Source organism: Sesamum indicum, linkage group LG3, assembly GCF_026168435.1.
Source record: "Sesamum indicum cultivar Baizhima isolate 11 linkage group LG3, ASM2616843v1, whole genome shotgun sequence".
Taxonomy (NCBI): domain Eukaryota; kingdom Viridiplantae; phylum Streptophyta; class Magnoliopsida; order Lamiales; family Pedaliaceae; genus Sesamum; species Sesamum indicum.
In genome coordinates this window covers 16,884,766-16,906,305 of record NC_142659.1, presented here as the reverse complement: position 1 = coordinate 16,906,305, position 21,540 = coordinate 16,884,766, and the positions used below count along the sequence as shown (strand labels likewise).

At 36.5% G+C, this 21,540-nt stretch overlaps 3 protein-coding genes across 3 annotated transcripts; all 3 read right to left on the bottom strand.

The window, feature by feature from the left end:
* Positions 1-8: 8 nt before the first annotated feature.
* Positions 9-7,932, bottom strand: LOC105157822 (nuclear receptor coactivator). Its single transcript, XM_011074307.3, has 12 exons — positions 7,520-7,932; positions 7,020-7,059; positions 6,834-6,898; positions 6,630-6,710; positions 5,730-5,810; positions 4,985-5,143; positions 4,808-4,906; positions 3,372-4,729; positions 2,706-2,932; positions 2,485-2,633; positions 2,022-2,060; positions 9-1,941 (listed from the first exon to the last, which is right to left on the bottom strand). Exons 1-12 carry the CDS (start codon positions 7,685-7,687, stop codon positions 472-474), a joined length of 3,936 nt encoding a protein of 1,311 aa, XP_011072609.1. The 5' UTR covers positions 7,688-7,932; the 3' UTR covers positions 9-471.
* A 1,132-nt stretch (positions 7,933-9,064) lies between these two features.
* Positions 9,065-14,600, bottom strand: UBP1B (oligouridylate binding protein 1B). Its single transcript, XM_011074306.3, has 12 exons — positions 14,296-14,600; positions 13,393-13,454; positions 12,913-13,015; positions 12,731-12,807; positions 12,596-12,657; positions 12,400-12,487; positions 12,092-12,167; positions 11,979-12,009; positions 11,726-11,845; positions 10,764-10,849; positions 10,250-10,426; positions 9,065-9,595 (listed from the first exon to the last, which is right to left on the bottom strand). The coding sequence occupies exons 1-12, from the start codon at positions 14,398-14,400 to the stop codon at positions 9,317-9,319; spliced, it is 1,266 nt and encodes a 421-aa protein (XP_011072608.1). The 5' UTR covers positions 14,401-14,600; the 3' UTR covers positions 9,065-9,316.
* A 1,608-nt stretch (positions 14,601-16,208) lies between these two features.
* On the bottom strand, positions 16,209-17,954 carry LOC105157820 (jasmonate ZIM domain-containing protein 1). The gene is made up of 4 exons (XM_011074304.3): positions 17,575-17,954; positions 17,219-17,399; positions 16,537-17,027; positions 16,209-16,445 (listed from the first exon to the last, which is right to left on the bottom strand). Exons 1-4 carry the CDS (start codon positions 17,741-17,743, stop codon positions 16,300-16,302), a joined length of 987 nt encoding a protein of 328 aa, XP_011072606.1. The 5' UTR covers positions 17,744-17,954; the 3' UTR covers positions 16,209-16,299.
* Between the last annotated feature and the right edge of the window lie 3,586 nt (positions 17,955-21,540).

The following is a 21,540-nucleotide window of genomic DNA, read 5'->3' as shown; positions in this document are numbered from 1 at the left end:
CATCACAATAATAGTAATAAAATGATTTTCATTCCAGTCACATACTAGAATAGCTTCAACAGTTACAAACAACATTGACTAAGGTAACTGTTTTCCTATCATGGTAGAGCAACCACTTAAAACCAACAAATTCGAATAGACAAAATCATCAAGATAGTAGTCTCTAATTGACAACAATGCTAATCCACATAAATTATCAGCGCTGATATAACCTACAAGCTTAAAGTTGAAGAGGAAAGGAATTATGTACTTCCTCCCACCAGACGGCTACTTCATGTATGAGATCACTCGGTAGAAAACATGGCAATTATCAGTGCTCCGGGTCCTGGCTGAACTTATCCTTAATCCAAGTATATACGAGTTGTCTTGCTACCTCAAACCGCTCCTACTTACAAGGCAATGTTATCAAAGCCCAAGCTTGGACCAGAATGGATGACAACCAAATTTTGAAGATCAAACAGCTGATAATCGCTATGCATTATTTACAGAGTTACTTTTATTAACGCCTTGCAGCTCCATCGGAGAATTGGAGATACTACCGACCGAGCCCAAAGTCTGAGAACTCAATTGAGGGCTTGCTGGACAAGCTTCTGGATTTCCAGCAGTCATCGGGTGAATAGTCCCTGAGCTCAATTGTGGGCTCATCGGAGTTCTCTGGCTCATCTGCTGGGGACTGGCTTGCTGTTGTAGCGGTTGCTGCTGTGGTGTTTGATTCATCTGATGGGGAACACCAATGCTTGATGGTGAACCCACTTGTTGAGGAGAAAGAACAGCTTGTAATGGAGAAGTGGTTTCTTGCTGCTGCTGTAACTGCTGTTGTTGCTGCTGCAACTGCATCTGTTGCTGCTGCTGCTGCTGCAAGTGCAACTGCTGTTGTTGGTGCTGCTGCTGCTGCTGTTGAAGCTGGTGTTGCTGCTGCTGTTGCTGTTGTTGCTGCTGCTGCTGGGTCATGTAAGGATTCATTCCTGGCATCAATTTTGGTGGACCCATAGCTGTACGCTGCATCTGATTGATATTGGCTCGGTTGAGAGCAGGGCCCAGCATAGAAAGACCAGCAGATCCTGGATGCATCTGTCTAGCTCCAGGCATGTTTCCAATACTTGATGGAGGGTTCCCCAACACATTTGATCTGTTTTGTGCCATTCTTAGCTTCATAAAAGCAGCTTGCGCTGGTGTAAGAGTCCCAGACCGGATAGCATTGCTAATATTTGCAGCTGAACTCAGATTCATGGGGTTCTGGTTCATGTTTCCAATGCTTGAGATAGGCCCCATTGGTGCAGAAATACCACTTCCACCCACCCCCCTACCACTGCCGATTCCCATGACACTGCGCAAGCCTCCAAGCCCAACCATGTTATTACCAATATTGCCCATGCCAACAGTTCCAAGACCGGGCATCATTTTTCTCTGCATTGTTGTCTGCTGCTGCTGCTGCTGCTGTTGTGCTTGAAGCAACTGTGGTTGCTGCTGCTGTTGCAACAACTGAAGTTGCACATTTGCATTCTGAGCCATATTGTTCAGGTGTTGCATTGAATTTGTCTGCAGCATCATGGGTGATCGTTGGAACTGAGGATGCTGCTGTTGCTGTTGTGGTGGTTGCTGCTGCAGAGGTGGCAGTTGTTCAGGTTGCTGAGGTCTAGAAGGCATTGAAACCCCAGGCAGAAGACCTTGAGACATTTGGATCGCCTGAGTATTCCCTGGAGGTAGGATCCTAGGGCCTTGTACATTCTGTAATGAGTTTACAGATGCATTACCACTGGTACTAGGTTTGGCAATATCATTTGTCGGCTGAATAGAAACACCTTCAGAAAACTGCTGCATCTCGGATGTTGCACTACCGGGAGGAATTCCTGGAGCATTAAGTTGGCTGGCTGAGGCAGGATTGATCCGGACTGGTTTTGGTTGGACATGATCCTCCACATGATATCCTTCACGCACCATCTGGACAGGTACGTGTTATTACTAAATGTTGGCAATACCGCTTATGCTAATTAAGTTCGTAAAAGAAAGAATTAACATACCAGTGAACAGAACTGTGCTGCAAGTAGATCGGCAATGTGCTGCAGGGGTCGAGTGCCATGTATCAGCGCAACATTGAATAAAGGGGTAATATAATTCTAACTCATTAAAGAAGAAGAAGCATCATGTATAAAATCTTCTTCGTAGCCTTTGTCATAGGTTTTCATTTTCAGCTTAAAATATAGCTTTTTGTTAGTGTAGGAAGGGGGCTATGAAGGAGCAGAGAAATGGAAGATATTTCATTTCTTGTGGTCGGGATGCCAATTTTAGCTTGTTTAGTACACTAAGGGAAGATAAGAATTTTATATGAGTATTTGACTAATAATGTGCTAGTCTGGAAATGTTTTATTCTCTATGCAAGTATTACACAAAATTTATCCAATTGTACAGAAAAAGGTCCTCCTTAATAAATGAAAGTTGAAAGAAACATCCTCGTCATTAACATAAGAGAATTTTCAAACTCACAGTATTTGGTAATGTTGGAAGGTAATCCTCTGCAGCCAAGTATTCAGCATCCTCTATTTCTCCAATATGAATTGCCACAGATCCATCATTTGGTTTCTCTGACATGATCATCCTAGTTCTTGCCTTTGGAACAAATTGGAAGCTATTACCTGCATATACCAATTGTGAGGATCGCAAATTTAATTAAATGGTTTTACATAAAAGTTTTGAAGTCAACACACCTTGAATAATGCGCTCTGTCTGGATAAAGTTCAGGATTCTGGTCTTGCAAACATTCATGTTGCCGCCTATCAGGGACTTTGACAATGGCATTTTACATGTTTCGTCTTTCAGGTTCTCATTGTTTGAATCACTTGAGAGATGAGATACCAGCTGTTGAGCAGAATATGCATTGGGCTTCCTCATAGGATATTCATCCACCTTATTCTTTTTGCAATTAAGTTGACACCTGAATCAGAAAAGATAACATGAGTATTAAACAAAAAGAGATTACACTGCTGCAAACACTGTTGGAAGAATTTGCGACAAATAACATGTATCCTATCCAGACAATTCGAAATGGTAAAAATCACAAGCAGCCATCATATCATATGTGTTGTCTGAGAAGAGGGGCTATCCATCTCATTGCTAAAGAACAGAGCCATATAGAACCCCATTACTGGATTCAGTCTGCATACTTACTCTCATACACACAACGATCACAAGTAATGGTAAAGCTCCTGTGATCAAGCTCATATTGCTGATACAACCACTACAATGGCATTAGCTTTAATATAATATAATATACAAATGACGTTCATGAAATTGTGATTAATTGAACAATTTGGCATATAGAAAGATAAAATCAAATTGCTGAGGTAAAGAGGCAGCTTGATTGACGGAAATACCTCATAGCTACCACTTCTATCTTCGAGAATCTCTCAAGCATGGTTTGATCACCCAAAGGTTGTGTTCCAACAGGAGAGCTACTTGCATTTATTGGTACACTCATATTGCTAACACTTGCTGGAGAACCAACCCCACTTATTGCAGGAGTTTTGGGAAGAGAATTAGATCTGCGTTTTGCAGCTGCCTGTGCCTGGTTTTGTCTCTGCATGGAATCATTCGCACTTGAAGTGAAAGATGGGTTGCCGCCAACACCAACAGAAGGAACAGATGTGACCGCAGATTTCTCCTTTTGAGATGATACAAGTCCACTAGTGACAACAGCTCCAAATTGAGGTCCAATTGAACCACTAGAAAATTCTCCAGATTTTGATGACAAGGGAGATTGAGGTAAGCCTCCAGCAGATACACGAGGACTTTGAACCAATTTTCTTTTCGGAAATGAATCCTCTTTTCTAGAATTATTATCAAGAGGCTGACCAAGATTGTTCCATGGAGTTTGAGGGAAACTTGATCTCATGAACTGATGGGGCACTCTTTGCTGCAATCGTGACTGCTGTGGATCAATATTGGATAATTCTGCTTCTCCCATGCCCATACGACTGAGCTCTGGTTTGTCTAATCTCTCTGTCTCAACTGGTTCTTCCTTTAAGTTGTATCTTATTCCTTGTTGTCCAATAGTGAACGGTATTGGGCCCCCTTCCTGATTTAGACCTCCTTCATACATCTGCGGGGAAAACTTTTGTACACCACTATTAGCATACTGAATCCCTCTTCCAATTGACTGCTGTTGCATTAATGTGTTCTTCCAATGTAATTCGGATCCATGTAAGTTGTCCATTTGTGGTCCTAAATGCTGCAGATTCCCATCAGGCCCTGTATGTGTAACCCTAGGTTTCTTGTGGGTAAGTGGAGACAATTGCCCATCTTGAGTGTCTCTACTCTTACCATGAATTGAAGCAGCACCATTATCAGTGAATGGAATCATCATATCCTGCCCACCAGGAGAAGCAACAGATGCATTCAAAAGAGCTCCTGACCGCTGATCCTTTATCATTCTGGGACTCCCAACCCCAATTTGATATTTTGACTGCTGAGATACCAGGGGCGAAGAGAGAAGAGAACCATCTGCTCCAAAGCTGTTGTTCCTTAGTGGAAGCATAGCGCTTGAGACATTATTTTGAGTGTTCAGATTCTCATAAGAAGATTGATGTACTAGAGATCCCGAGTCTCCCAACCTTGAGCTTTCTGGAACTCTATCAAGACATACCTTCTTCCCATGGATATTATTTGAGGACACAGCAACTTCAGGGATCTGCCTCAATCTTTTCCTTCGCATGATGCGTAGTGCTAAATTCAACTGAAATTGGGGTACACTGCAGGTCAAAATATGATGATCTTAACCTTATACAAAGAAAATCAAGTTTCATATACAAACCTTAGTGGGAACAGGATAGTCAGAGAGTCTGTTCAGCTGGGGAGTAGGATCTAGGGAAAGTTGTGGTTGTAGGGCTTTCAAAATCCTGGACTCCACTTCCTTCAGCAAAATGTAAATAACGTCCAGTAAGAAACAGTATCCTTCTAGTGCAAGCACCAACACAAGAGGATCACTTACCATTAGATCACCATATGTCCAACCATTGTCTGAAATGGCTGGAATATCCTTCACTATATTCTCAAGTGACATTCTAAGAGAAACTCTGTTAATGATGGGTGAGCTGTCCCCTGAAGCCACATTAAGTCCTTCAGAAAAACACTTCCGATAATCTCGAACCTGCAATATAAATTACACAAAAGCAGAATTGATAAAATTCCTCATTCCATTTTCTATAAATCAATTTATCAACCGACCAAAAGGTAAACATGCAACTGAAGCGAACAGGGAATATAATCAGAAACTATCAGCTATCCAAGAGGAAAGAAAAGCAGTACGACTATGAGAACAATTGATCTTATACATGAAGAAGGAAACATAAAAAGATGATTACCCTGGGAAGGTAAAATTGTTGAGGCAACGTACAAACTTTCTAAAGCTTAAGCAGAAATGACGAGAAGACAAAAATGCACAGAAAGTTCCTTGGCATAAATCCAATGGATAAAACACAGAGCAGGCAAAATCCCAAACTCAAAAATAGACTTCTACAACCATTTCAATATCCCCTTTGAGTTGATAGATAGTCTGTCTATCTAGAATGGAATATTGAACCATCATCAAATTGATGAATCAGAATTTTTTCATATGTTTCTATGCTGCACTGAACAGCATTTTCAAACATGAATCACTGAGGTGATTTCGGTTAAAATAAACAGAGTTTCATAATTTTCAATAAGTATTATAGACTGAATCTCATATATCTTACCTCACAGACAAGAGTACCATCAATGTACTTGCATGGTATATCATCCAGAATATCTCCTGGCAATCGCCCAGACTCAATTGCCTTGCATTCATAAAATGGATGTATAAGATAAAGTAATAACACGAGGAAAGGTATAAACCACAGTGTGGCAAAATTAGAGGACACCAGCACCAATAAAGAACCCAGCAGGTGAAGAGAATGATGTTGCTTTTATACAACAAAGCTTTACTACATATAATAAACAGTATCTATTTAAGAGATAGATCTCCTTGTTCACCTCTTTCAAATTAATGTTTTCAAAATAGCTTCCTGAGCCATGAGTACACTCATCCTGGCTGCATGAGTTACCAAGGGAAACTAGTTGAAAGTGTAAGAAGAAACTAAGTCACTCGAAGGTGGATTGTTTTAGTTAAGGAAGTTACAAAGTCTATATTCAGAGACCCAATACCAAATAAACAATAATGGATAACAAGTTGAGTCAAATAAAATTTATTGCACTAGACTCCAACCAAATACACATAGCAGTCCATTGATAAGTAACAACAAAAGCAGCTTTAGGATACAAAGTCGCTTTATCAATTTGAGTATTTTCTTGTAATAATGCAAGTTGGAAACCCCATCGCCAACATGATAAGCATACAAGAATCCAGTGGTCAATCAAGAATTATTATATAATTAGAAATGCATGGTCAACAGAAACTTGTCGAGATCAATGCCTTGTGCTTGTTCAGGGTTTTCACAGGTCTGCAGGAGTCAATCAGCTTAATTGATGAACTTCAAATAAGATATGAGTTTGTGATGGTGGAATAAACATTCACTTTTCAACAGACAGTGACCCACAACCAGTGTAACCTTGCACTTAAATTCATATAGAGTAGAGATACAGACTGGAACACCTACCGAAAACAGAGTCTCGGATGCTCTGTCATATGGGTGCAAAAACTTTGGTACATCTATAGATGTAGGACGGCCAGATTCATTCTGAAAATTCACAGTACAGGAGTCAAGCAACTGATGATTTAACTTATCCAATAAAAGACCATTACTTCAAAGGGGTGCTCCAGTTACTTTCATGGAATCAACTTAAAGTGATGAACAACAAACCTCCATAGGCTTCGTGATAGAATATCCATCGGGAAAAAGGTTTAGAGTGAATGAAACTTCATTATCTGGGAAATAAAGCAGAGGAAAAAGAATCAGTAGAGGTAAACCAACCCTACTAAGAAGCAAAACGTTTCAGCGGGTGGGAGGGTTCCATTCCTCTATATATTTAGGAGAGCAGCCACTTACCAGAGATTTCTGCAATACCATTGTTCTCACTAGCCTCTTCCTGTACCAGAAAAATAGAGTTCGTTACCCCCAAAAAAGGAGCTATCTAAATAACACAGTAGAACTCCAGAAAAGCCTTTTTTCTGACTGGGTTAAAGCAGAATCATCATACTTATAGGAAAGAAAAACCCAAATTAAGCTACAATAAACTAATAACATATCAGCAATTTCTAATTGACCTATCCGTACTCCCAATTCTCCACAAAAGCCCCAAAACCATATAGCAAGAGATTTCCTTGAAAAAACAAAACCAATTGCTACTGTAAAGGTCGTTCCAGTTGTAAGCCTCTACAGACACGGCATCAAATTAAAACAATCACCATAAAGATAATTCTCCAAAAATTTCTAACTTATAACCAGGTAATTACGAAAATTCAAGATTTGATTAAAAAATCCAACCTTCGTAACTGCTATATCTAATTGCATATAAGAAAAGCCAGAAAGAGAGAAATAGCAAGTACCGCCAGCTTTCTAGTAGACAACGAAATGGTGTCGCTCTTCTTCTTCGTGGCCGTAGTTACGGCATCGTTCGGTTCTTCCTCTTCGACAGACAAAGCCGCAACGTCGAGCGGTGCCGGTTTCGGGTTAAACCTCCTACCGGTTTTTGAAACCTTGAATGAAATCCCCATAACTCTGAGGATCTATTGCGAACTAAAATTCCGATCTTTGAAACTCAAATTCAGGGAACACGCATGCACTACATCCCTGAAAGCAAAATCTCTGAGAAATTGGGGTATTGTTCCTCTTTCTTTGTGTGTGTGTGTGTGTGTGTGTGTGTGTGTGTCAGAGGAGAGAGAGAGAGAGAGAGAGCAGACTTGTGTGAAGGTGTGTGCTTTTATAATGCTTATGCGCAGGAAAATAGTCTTCGGTTATAACGCATTGCAGTGAGGGGGGACGATATTAAGCTGTGTTCCGATTGCAATTTTCGTTTTTTCAGCTGTTAAATGACTTTCATTTGACTTGAACCAAAATCTGAGCTTTAAAATTCAATGTATGACCGGTTAGCCAATAACCAATGGTTTCTTACTTTAATAGTTAAAAAATTAAGATTAGATCGCATGGAGAATCATGATTTTAAATTTTATCGGACTTTATGTGAATTTTATCATAATTTATTTATCATTGTTAGTTATATTAATTATTAATTAAATAAATATATTAATATGAATTATTATAATTTATTTTAAAAATTTATGAAATTTCTTTCACATAATGGCTTATGATTTTCTTGGTATTATTTCCAATAAAAGTTTAGTTTTAGTTTCAAATACACATTGATGGCAACCTTTTTAATTTTTTTATTTTAAGCTATGAGCTATTTGAGTTGGTACAAATTCTCATTCCTTGAAATATATCATACCTTGTTGGTAGGTAACGATGAATTATATGATTTAATATGTTAGAACATTAGTAGAAATACATGGGTAGATACCGTATGTCATGGTTGACATACTAGTAGACAATAAATTTAGAACGAATTATCGGGTCCATAAATTTAGATTTTACATGGCTCCACTCCAATCACTAATACAAATTGCGTCAACTAGATTAAAAGTCTAAAACATATACATTTTACGCCCAAAAATAATAGAATTGAGTTAGATAAGACACCATTAAAATGTACATATTATAAAAGGAAAAAATCTCTAAATTCTAAAAATTTCGCCAATTCCCTGCAACTACAAGTTGCACTGCATGTTCCATCAAGCCTTAGTTAAAAACATCACCACATTCTGTGTCCAGCGAATAGCATAAATAATTTGTATATTGATGTAGACATGTTCCAGATACTTATGTACAATTTTCCAAAAACTAGAAGTGGTTTATATAAACAGCATTGACATTCCTGATGACTGAAATTATCCAGAAACAGGAGTTTCATGTAAACAGACCATAAACTAGAGGGTAAATGTAATCATCCCTTAATATATACACCGGGGGATGAGGTGAGGACCTGGGCATAAAGGACAAGCAGCCACGCAGAGAGGAAAATAGAGGGGGACAAATAACACAAAGAAGCCACTCATAAACTCATTCCAACATGAAAAGAGGCATACACAGCACGTATAGGTTACAATACGGCAAGCATAGCATGTGTCGCGTCGGGTAGCCATCCCGAAAACCAAAATAGTACAAAACATCCTACAAAGTTGGGGGGGGAGGGGAGAAAAAAAAAAAAAAAAAAAAACCTCGAACACAGGCTTTCAAGGGATTGGCCATTCTAAGTTTTCACATATCGGTCAAATCATATCATGAAATTACTGGTAGTACATGAGCTGCTGGGCAGCAGCAACACTCTGGAAACCACCATCATAGATAGCCTGGCTTGCACCAGCACCCATTCCCATAGATGCTTTCAGGGCATGCTGCCCCTGTGGATGCATCAAGGCGTGGACACCACCCATCTTACTCATTGCGAGTTGCCGCTCATAAGCCAAAAGGTCAGCTGCAGAAAGGCCTGGCAAGGCTGCAGGTGCAGGTGGTGGGAGCGGGTTTGAGCTTGTTCCTGGTGGAGTCGGCTTGTTACCCCATGAGCACTGTATGCAAGCAAGAATGTTGTCAAGGTTAAAAATTAGAAACTTGGAATTTTACGGAACTCAAATGCTACAAGTTGGAGAATGATACAATCAATAAAGGGTCGGTTACCCCTGTATGCATCCACCACACTCCATCGCACGTTAACAGTGGGCTACTCACAGGAAAGAGAATAAATCCTCAAGTACCGAGATCCTTGTCTTCACATTTTAAACAAGGCAATGAAAAGAATCCAAAAAAGGGGAGGAAACAGGGACAGGAGGTGAAAGGGCATAACTTTGCAAGAAGGGCGATCTATCAAAGATGGAAGACGACTGGATTCTATTTACAGTAGAGTTCACTCTCATTGGACAAATGCAGGACAAACATACACATCATTTTGTGTTTGGCCCTAAGAATACAACTAACCCATTTCAGAAAGCCTCATCCAAGATTTCTGTGATCTGTACATCATACTCTGCAATCTGCTTTCCTTTTACCCGTAGTGCACAAACCTTTTGTTGATTTTACAATAACACTTTCATAGTTAGGAACTAGCAAGATTAAAAGTCAGTTAACAGAAAGAAAATTTCTCCAAAATGCTGCTGCAATAATATCTGTATCCATGGCCACATGGTTACTCTCCAGACCAATAATAAGTAGAACTGAAGACAAACCTTAATTTGTTTGCCACAGAGGAATGACTGAGTGTTCCCCATCGAGATAGCCATTGCAGCCTCTGCATGAGTGCTGTACCTAACAAAACCAAACCCTTTATCACGCTGGACCCTAACTTCCTCAATTGATCCAGCACCCAGTGCATGGAAGTGGCGATGCAGGTCAACCTGCGTTACCTAGAGAACAAAACAAGGAAACTTATTATAAAATATGGACAAGAAACATTCAGATTTGAGAGGAACCATTGTGTATGTAGTGTAGAGAGACAGGTTTTTTGCTCCCAACAAACATCCAAGGGATTTTTCTGCGTTATCATTTCTGGCTTCGGGAATGAATACAAGGCGTGTATCTAAAGAGAACCAAATAATACTTTTTGATGACTTGAATTACAACACATTGGAAAAATAAAAACTGGTGAAACCACACAAATAGAAAAGACCAAGCACTTATTAACAGAGATGATCAGTCTGTATTCTGAAGGATGAGGAAGCACAAGGAAAATATGGCTTTTACCTCTGGGGCAAGATTGCCAACATACACGGTGGTGTACTGTGGGTTATTCTCGGGAGCATCACTGCTTGCTGCCTCTTTAACATCCTCTGTAGAAGAAGAAGCCTCTATAAGCATAAGTTATCTAGTTGTCAGATCAGGTAAATCAATATCTTCTAAAAACTATGTTTGTCTCTTCCCTTTTTTTCCTTTTGATTAGTTACAAAATATATTTCTTTTGGTTTCATAGAAGGTGACTATAAAAAAAAATCGACTTTATAAAGGACTATATAAGACAACGTCTAGCGGATTTGGGGCCAAAGAATAAGGCGAACATTAAAAAGGAATCGTCATCTTGATGTTACTTACAGTACTATCCATAACAAAAAGGAAAGAGATAATCGTAAAATTAGTTCTTATTTATTTTCATTGTGCCAAGTAGGGGAAGCTTTTGGGTTTCCCTTTGCATCATAGCAAACAACTTAAAAAAAAGGATACTTTTCCGAGGTGCACTTGCACTTTGCCATTTCCTCTACAACCCAAACAAAGCCGCAATGCGTAAAGGAAATATCAACAAGGCCTTAGAAAGCTTTTCTGCATTCTTTTGTTCAAACATCTACTAAACCAGCTTAAAAGTAAGAGTTTGAGCAACATTGTAAGAAAAGGCTAAATAAGCTCTAGAAACAAGAGAACCGTCAAACATGTTCAATTAACATGGATTCAGCAACCTAATTATCAATCTTACAGTCTGCTTCAGCTTGCAATCTTACTTCTCACATGTCTAACAGCTTAATTGTAACCAAATATGTTAGAAACTATTGAACAGCTTATTCTTTTACCAAATAACCATCTTAGAAGTTTCAACAGTGTCTTTTGCACCAGCCTAATGGAGCCATGTACCCAACTTAGGTCCTTCTCATTATCTTTTATATTTTCCCTCCTACTGCCAATATCAGCTCACTAATGTTTTGCTCCAACTTACTCACCTGAGGAGCCATTGGTAAGTTCCACAACACTTTTAGAATCTGAACTCTGCTTGTCATCGCTAGTTCCAGCACCTTTAGTGGCCCAGTTGCAACGTATCTGCCTGCTGCCAAGCCACTTCCCTGAGAAGATATCATAATAGTATAGAAGTAAATTTCCTATTCCTTATGAGCTTATATTAATCAAAGCAAACAGACAATTCATTTTGAGATCAAAAGAACTACATAAATATAAATTAATCCAAACTTTTCTCACCAGTTAAATCATTTATCGCACTTTGCGCATCCTGAACAAGAAAATCCAAAGGATTAAGCTAAGGCAAGAATACTGTCATTCAAAATCAGGGATACAAGGATGCACTAACATACCTGCTGGTTCCTGAATGACACAAATCCAAACCCCCTAGAACGCCCAGTCTTTTGATCCCACATTACCCTGGCATCACTATGACCAATCGAGGGACAATCAGCATCTACTAGAACTAGACCACAGACCGATAAGGTGGCAAATACTTAAACAACTACTTCAACATACAAAAATGGAAAGAACTACATTAAAGAAATCTGCTATTAAGAGGATATGTGTGCATTCCACCTCAGGGCGGGAAGAGAGACGGGGATATATATGTAGAAACACACATACATATATATATAGGGAGAGAGAGGGCGAGACTTACGAACAACTAGCGTAAACAGAAAATGCTGCAAACAACATGGCATCAGTGACCTCTGGGCTGAGATCACCAACAAAAATGTTGTAGTGACCTAAAAGAAAGGTTAGAACTTTCATGAGATAGAGAATTACGGCAGAGCAACCTTATATGCTTTGTAGCAGATATCACATGTATGCAAAACAATAAAATGTAGACCCACTTGATGTGTCCTCCCTCTGGCCACTAGCATATGCCCAGTTAACTTTGATAGGCTGCCCAAACCTGAATATCACAATAAAATTATTATTCTAAACAAAGCGACAATGTCAAATGATCTGCAATAATTCCTACTCACAGATGCCTTCCATTGAGGGTCAATATTGCAAGTGCTGCTGATCTACGGTCAAAGTAATGAATAAATCCATAGGATGACTGCATCAAGCAAAAAGGATAATAAATGCCAACATCATCTCAGGAGCTTGAACATTCTTATGTAAATAAGTAGTTATGGAAGCCGAGACTTGAGAAGAATGGCACCTTTTCTTTTCTAATAAGCTTGCAAGCCTCCACAGGACCAGTACTGGCAAAAACTTCTTGAAGAAGTGGTTCAGTCACTTGTGTATGAATATTCCCAACATACCTGCATTTTCTCGAAAAGAAAACACCTAGAAATTTAAAAAGATAAACAAATAGAAACAGACGAATATATAAGAACTTCCTCCAGATACTACAAAATGATATCACATGAGTAAGCACAAAAAACTTCACCATTTGGGAAGTGGCAGGAGAATTCGAGATAATCAATAAAGTAACCAACACAATAAATATATTGGCGTCAATGGTATACAAAGTAGACAAGACATAAAACAATAATAATGATGCAAAGAATTGTCAATTGACAGTGTATCCATAACCAAAAATTGAGGACATAACATCATGCACAAATGCACGGCCACAAAGCAACCATCAAAGAAGAGAAAAAAAATTAAACAAAAAAAAGGTCGGGACAACACTCACACACTGCGGCATGTACTTGGATCAAACCCAGGAGGCAGATTCCCACTCGGAATTGGCTCAATCTGCAAAATGCAAAAGCGAAAAAAGAAGAAATAAAAATAAAGAAAAAACTTCCTATTTCATCTGCCCATATCAACCATCCACCCCAAAGGTAACCTGGAAGAGGGTGAAAAAAAAAACAAAGAAAATAGAAGGGTACAGGGTGCTGGGAATGCCATTGATGACAAAAGAAAACGACCCCAAAATGCGTGAAAAATGCAAAGTGAATTTGCTCTATTGCTGACCAACTTATACAGTTAGCATGTCAAGAAACTTCAGAACTCCAGAGTATGCAAGATATCACATTTCACTGCAGACTGATATCACATACTTTCTAAAACACCATATAGTAACTGAGGACTTTGCACCTTTTCTAATTTCAACAAAGATAATCATGTACTAACAGCAAGCGGGAACAGTTCTTACACCAAATCATCTGCAAACCCTCATTAATCCCCAATTCGATGAACTAACTATTAATAACGTTAAATGGAAAGGTCTTCAACCTCGGAAAACCCAATCCACAACCAACCAACCAACCAAAAACCTGGTATGCGGCACGGGAAAGGAAATATACGGCCATAAACAGAAAAGGTAAAATTTAACCAATAGCCAACACCAACTTGTTTAAATCGCAGAAATTTAGAGGGAAATTACACAACAGATACACACTCACCATCACCAGCACCACAAAAAGAACAAAACAAACCGACATCCTTAAGATCGCTATCACGAGCACGGAATAATATAAAAGAATAAACAACCAGAGACGCAGGTAATCAATCATCGATTCACTCGAGACAAGCCAAAAGAAAGATAGAGACAGAGAGAGAGAGAGAGGGAGAAAGGGAAAAAGAAAAAAACCTGCGGAGCAGCTAAGAGACCAGGGTGATAAAGCGACTGTTGCTGAAGGAGAGCTTGCTGCATCAAAGCCTGATGTTGCTGCTGCTTCAATCTCTGGTTCTGCATTTTGGTAGGAATTTAAACGGAAATCCGATTAAATGAAATGATCGGAGAAGATTTTGGTAGTGTTAGGGTTTGTAGATAGGGAAAAGGGGAAGGGCCTCGAAGAAGAAAGAAAAATAACGAAAACAAAGAAGAAGAAAAAAAAGAAAGAAAAAGACAGAAGAATAAAAGAGAGGCCTCACAGAAAAGGGGGAATTTTATTGGTATTGTTAGGGCTATTTATAGATGAGATTTTACCGGGTCCTATTTCTTGCAGTAATAACACTTTATTTTGAGTTGTAAATTGCTTTGGGCTTATTCACTCGGCCCAATATTCTCACTGCCCCAATTTAAGAACAATTTACAAGTTATAACACCAAAATAAATAAAATTGTTTAATTTTTATTATAAAAAACACAAAATATTAAGAATCCTATACCGTCCTGTCTACTTTATGGTATGATTTATTTGGGTGATAGAATATATATATAAGGCCATGGATTAATTATACTATATTTGTTTAGGTTGTTTGGGTTGAAAAATCCAACCCAAACAGTAATTAGTATTGATCTCTTTAAATAAAAATAGACCTTGTGAACATCTTAATGGAGTGTATTGAAGTGTCTATAAAATCTAATAATAAACAATAAATAGGGCTCAAATTGATTGTCCTAAAATTCAATCACAAATACGCCAAAGAAAAATATTATTTTGTAAGAATTAGTGATGTCTTTCCTCATATCTATTCTTTCAAAAAAATATGAAAAGGAAATTTGGCCCAATTAATTAACAAAGAAAATTCCTTTTGTAGAGGGCCCAAGAGCCCATTGGCATTGCCCAAATGAAGCCTCCATGGCCATGGCCATGGCCTGTTGCTGGTGGGATGTGATTCCATTATCATCATCTATACTGCTATCAAAAAATAAAATAAAATATCATTAGAATTGTTGAATATCCCAAATTTATTCTAATTCATTTATTATCTTTTTTTAAAAAGAGAAGGATGAAAATAATAATTTTAATATTTTTTAATTATATTTTTTCCTCTCAATCTACTACCTCACCCTCACAATTATTTTTTGTATATTTGCGGAGACAGCATACAACAATGACTAATATTTATATAACAAAGAGTCTGGATTCATTTCTAGACCCACTCCTGCCCAAAATAAAATTACACATCACTTTTGAATATAAAAGGGAAAAAAACATACATACATACATACTGACGTAACTCTATGCGCGGATTTGCTTTGTATTAGTACTAAATTTGGCCTGATTTTTGAATAATTAATATTTATACTAATTCATTATTGGGAATAAATAATTTGATAAAATCTTGGTTTATCAAAAATCCTAACATTTAGCTTTTACAACACAAATTATTGTGTTTAAGCAATAAAAAAAATTAGTTTTGCTAATTTAATTTTATTATAAAAGCGATAATTATATAATTATTTTTATAATATTTTAATAAATTACAACAAGTCCAAGTTACAAAACATCACCTAACATTTTAAAAATCACAATTACCCAAAAAATAATGATAAATCATATTGACAAACATGTATTTTTATTTTAACAATAATTTCAAAAAATTCAAACTCAGTCTAAACAAGTAATTTGATATCAGATTCTTTATGAGTTGTGTGGTCTGGTCTGATTCAATCTCATCCACCCATCTGACATCCTCAAACAAGTGGCCAGGCCCAGCACTGGCACCCAAGTCAAACCATCACACCAACTCAAATTGGATTGGCATCAAATGACCGTGGTTGTGGTTAGTAATTTCACACAAAAATACACGAGTATGAGCTTAATATTACTCCAAATTTCCCAATTAATAATGCTGTATTATATTAAATAAAAAATTACAAAAGGTAATAATATAGAAACCCTAATCATTTTGAGAGGGGTAATTGGCTAGAGATTGAGGTCAATCTGTTCATCACTCTTGGAAGAAGACGACGCAGGATGTTCTTGATTATGGTAAGGACCTCTCACAGCAGCTCTATCTTTCCTCTTCGCCAGAAATCTATGAAGTGATGATCTTCTTGCAATTGGCAAATCTGAATGACCCCAGAAAGGAAAAGTTAGAATAATCCGAAATATTTTCAAGGATTATTACAATTATATATAATGATGGAGTCAATTGAATACCTGATCCATTTGCCTCAGATTGTGGTGAAAGTTGTTCTTGAGTTTTTAAGCTCGACGCTACAACTCCACTAGTTGTAGGATCTGTTTCCATATAAGTGTTTGACGAAATGCCAACAGGCTGCTTTCCGCTACCAGCTTGAGGCCACGGCGGAAAACCTTCCCGTTCGCTAGAGGTTGACGCCGCAGTCGCAGTGGTGGTGCGATTTGTTTTCTCCTTACAAAAGTTTGACGAAATGACCGCAGGCTGCTTAGCCCCGCCAGCTTGAGGCCGCGGCGGAAGCCCCTCCCGTGCGACGGAGGTCGACGCAGGGTTCGGTTTCTCTTGAATGGTTTTCGACAAAATGCCGTAAGACATTTGGGAGCTGCTCTTTTTAGCCATGGACACCAGGTCTCTAACCTTGTCCGTCGGGTAATCATCAAAGACCAATACCCTCCCGGAGTAAAAAATTGTCAGTTGTGCAGTCTTAGAGTCCGTCGTCGTCCCTTCTTTGCTGAAATTAGTCGGAAAAGAAAACGAATTTCAGTCCGTTGCTCATAAAAGCTTCTAAATCTAATTCTAGAAACACACAGAAGTCAACCCTTTCAACGATTTTTTGGTGCTATTATTGTGCACAAATACAATACAAGTGATGGGAAATATGAAATTAGATGAAGAAAAGGGCGGATGAAGAAAGGAAAGGACCTTGTGCTAGCTTTATTTGGGGCATCTTCTACTATTACAATGGAGGAATCAGGCCTGGCTACGTGTGGAACTGGGTTCTTTGACGGCTGCTGTTCCGACGAATATTCAGCAAATTTTCCATTATTTCTCGGTAAACCAACAGCCGTAGAAGCTGATGCAGCAAGAGATGATCCGGGCTTCACTGAAATTAAGCAAAACATCCGATTCATCAGCTGAAAATCGAACAATCAAATTTCTCGCCAGATCTACCAGAGTTCTTGCAACAAATTGTACAGCTAACAAAACCATGAGAAACTAAAGAAGCAGAGAAACAGGAACTGGAAGAACATGAGACGAGAAACAGTATTAAGTTGTACCTATTGCTTCGAGGCTCTCAACTTTTCCACCTATTTCAAGATTCAAATCTCTGAGACTACCCTTTCCCTTTATGTACTGACTCAAGAGATTGCACGTCTGCACAAAATTAGTCTTCTCCGGCTCCTTCCCCTGCCTCCGGCCATCAGAAAGCTGCCTCGAACTCGACATACTTCCCAGAAAAAAGAGGACGACCGACGACGAAGAAAAACAAAAGCCCAGTGAGAAATTGTGGCGAATCAAGCCTGTGGTTTCGGTTCCCTGAAGAAAACCAATGAATCTTATTTAAAGAATTGAGGGTCAATGAGAAAAGGGGTTAGGCGGGGTGAAGGAAGAGAAGGGTTATCAAGTTCTTGAGCTATAGGTTCAACTTTATGTACAGAGAAAAGGTGTTTTTAATGGATGCATTGAGCACGTGAAAATTGCCTATGGAGAAAAAGGAATTGAAAGGGTGAGGTGGGATTGGAGGGTGCAAATAAATTCGAGGAAAATGGTGGGGCCAGTGATGGAAATAGAAGCAAGATGGAAAGAACACGAGTTCCAAATTCAGACCTTCAAGCATGCTTCCATGTGCCTTTGCTTACCGTATAATTCCAATTGGCGATCGTCGACTCGAATTGGATTGCAAATCTGATGCTAAAATACAATTTACTTGCTCATTAAATTTGATATAATTATAAATATTTTTTATTTAAAATAATTATGAATATTCTATCAAATAAATGTTAATTTTATATATTTTTACAGTGAGATAGAAATTATTATTCTATTCATGTTAATTAAAAAAAAAACTAGGGTAGCTGAAGTATATAATATATTGAGAATATTAGTTTATAAAGATATTTTACAAAAATCTAAAGAGTATATAAGACTATAATTTATAATTCAAAAAATACATTTTGGGCAGTTCGCCATAAATATAAAAGGAAATCCAAACGAAATGGCTTGTTGGTACACGAACATTAAAATCAGAAATATATTTGTAATATTTCAAATAATGATAAGATATTTATAATTATGTTAAATTTTATGTCACGTAATTGTAACTCAATCTAGAATGTTGCATGATAAAAAGCTATTTAGGTGTTAGGTTGTGAAGGTAATAGGTTATTTACGTGAATTTAAAGGGTGTTTGACTAAAATCTATATAAAGAATCTTACAAAGTTGTATGTTTTATAAAGTGTTTTATGAAACTATACAAATTTTAATTTTATTTAAAAAACTAGAGTTTGAATTGAGTGAGTTCATGAAATTTATAACATGTTGATAATAATATTTTCGAGTTTAATATGACTAAAATTAAAAGTGTATATTAAGATTTTAAAATAAATTCAAAACTTTTTATATTTCTCAAATGACATTTTAAGATGACTTTACCACCGCAATAGATACTCATTGAACAATTATCTTGAGTTGTATCATTATTTTTGAAGTAAGAGCGATGAATATTTTATTTTTCTACACAAACTCATTTTTTAAAATATTTACATAACATTTTAAACTACTTTATGAGATTTCAAATATTTTACAAAATGCTTTATAAATTTTGTGAGCTTGTCTATTAATACTCTCTCATAAACTTTTAAGATAAGCTCTTTTTAAAAATATATATATATATATACATATTTGAATCTTTGAGTAAATTTAGTAAAAATGTATTATTATTTTAGTATTAAAAAAATATCACACTAGCTATTTATTTCTCATCCAAACTGCTTTTTTTATCAACTTTGATTACATATTAAATTAAACAAATATAATAAAAATTTAAATTATATATCAACATCGAGTATGCTTCTATTGCTAAGTTATTGAAACAAAATTATACTTTTAGTTACACAGGATAAAAAGATCAATATTTTTAGTCTTTTACTTTACGGGATTTTTGAAACAATTATAAATTTGAGAAAACTCGACAAATTTAGTCATATGCTTCACGAAATCTTCAAATTGATCACAAAATTAAGAAAACTCGACGTATTCAATCTTATATCCACGTTTTCATAAAAAAATATACGATAACTGACATGTACAAAGCGTGTGATCGTTAGCTTGACAGTTAATTAATAAATGCGCTCATTGCATGTTCTATTGCTATCTTCTTTTTTCTTTTTAAACGAAAACCTAGTCATGAGATTAAATATAAATTTTTTATATAATAAAGAATTAAAAATATTTATTTATATTTTGTGGAAATAAAAGTATAATTTTGCCCGATATCAATTTATGTTGACTGTTTGAATTGTATGGTGGGCAGTCCCTTTCATGATTTCCTTTGGCGAAAAATAAAAGCACATCCACCCACGTGAAAAATTCATACGAGATGAGATGCTATTGGCTGTGGTCCACTCTTCTCTGTGCCCCGTTCGGTGGCAGTCACTCTCATTCACTTACACCCAAACAGATGAGAGTTTCACACACCTTACATATGCCTACTGTGTGTTTGTCGGGCGAGGGATATTCCGTAATTTTATTGTAATTTTGTACCTACATAAATTATGAATTATTAAATTAATATATAATTATTTTATATGGTCGAATGATTGATAGTTCATACAAATACAAATTCATATGAACTACACCCAATCGTCAGCCTTAATTTTAGGGTTCCTCAAAATTTTATTAATTAACTATTTAAAAAATGCCATATTAATCATTTTATAATTCATGTTTCTCACATAACAAATGTAGTAACAATATAATAAAAATAATATTATGAAAAATATTTGAGTTGGGAAAAGGGATTGTAGCTATACAGAATTTATATTTGGATGAAAGAATTCTTATTTGAAATAAAAATTTGGAGAAATAATTTTAAATGATTAAGGCTATATTTGGATTTGTATTAAAAATTCATCAATTCTTCACAAAATACAGTTTAAATGAAAATTAAAGTATTTAAAAGAGATACTTATACTTTCTTCCCTAATGTTTAGTGTAATTACTTTAAATTTTTTGTGATTTGAAAAATTATATCTAACACTATTTAATAAATAAGTAACAAAAAGGTTGAATGAAAATATTTATCATCGATTGATTTATTACTAACTTATTGCATGTCAAACAATTTTTTTCGACTGAACTACCCTTTTAACGGTTAACAAGTAAAGATATATGAGGGTAATTTGATCATAAAAACATTTTATCTTACCTACAATAAATCAGCAATAAGTCAGTCGATGGTAAATATAGATTTTTGTTTTGTTAATATCAACAAATTCGATGAATCTTCACAAACGGAATGACTTTTTTGTTATACGACAACAAATCTCAGGGGATGCTAAATGTAATTTTACAAATCACATGAAATTTATATATAATTATATCAAAATTTAGGATAGGAGAGTGAATTACCCCTATTTAAAAATACTTCTAAATATGAAATCACCTATCAAATACAAAAGGTTTCTTATTAAGGATAGGGCTTAAAACTAAATTAAATTACTCAACACTCGATTAAAATTGATAGACAAAAGCTCGTCTGGAATTAATTTATTAAATTTGACAAACCAAACTCGAACACAATTTTTTGTTTGAAGAGTTTTCTGGCTCGAAACAAGTTCAATTCAATTAGTGAAAAAATAAAAAACGTACTTTAAAATATCATTATGCTCGAGTTCAACTTATGTTTGATCTAATTAAAACTCGCGTGAGCTCGATTATAGTAAGAATAAAATCAAATTAAAATGCACTTTTCAAACTCGATATTAATTAAAATAAGCCCAAACAAAGATATCAACTCAAATTGTACATCCCTAATTAAGGATTTCAAATGTATATCATAAAATTTATCAATCCAAACACAAATTTAAGTTGATTATACGTATTATTTTTTTAAGTGACTTGAATTCGGTGCAAATTAATATTTCATACATATATACTCTGATTACTCTTCTCGATCGGGCTGAATGACTAGCCCAATCCAGACGAAACAGTCATTTACTTGCTAGTATGGGTGTCCGAATTT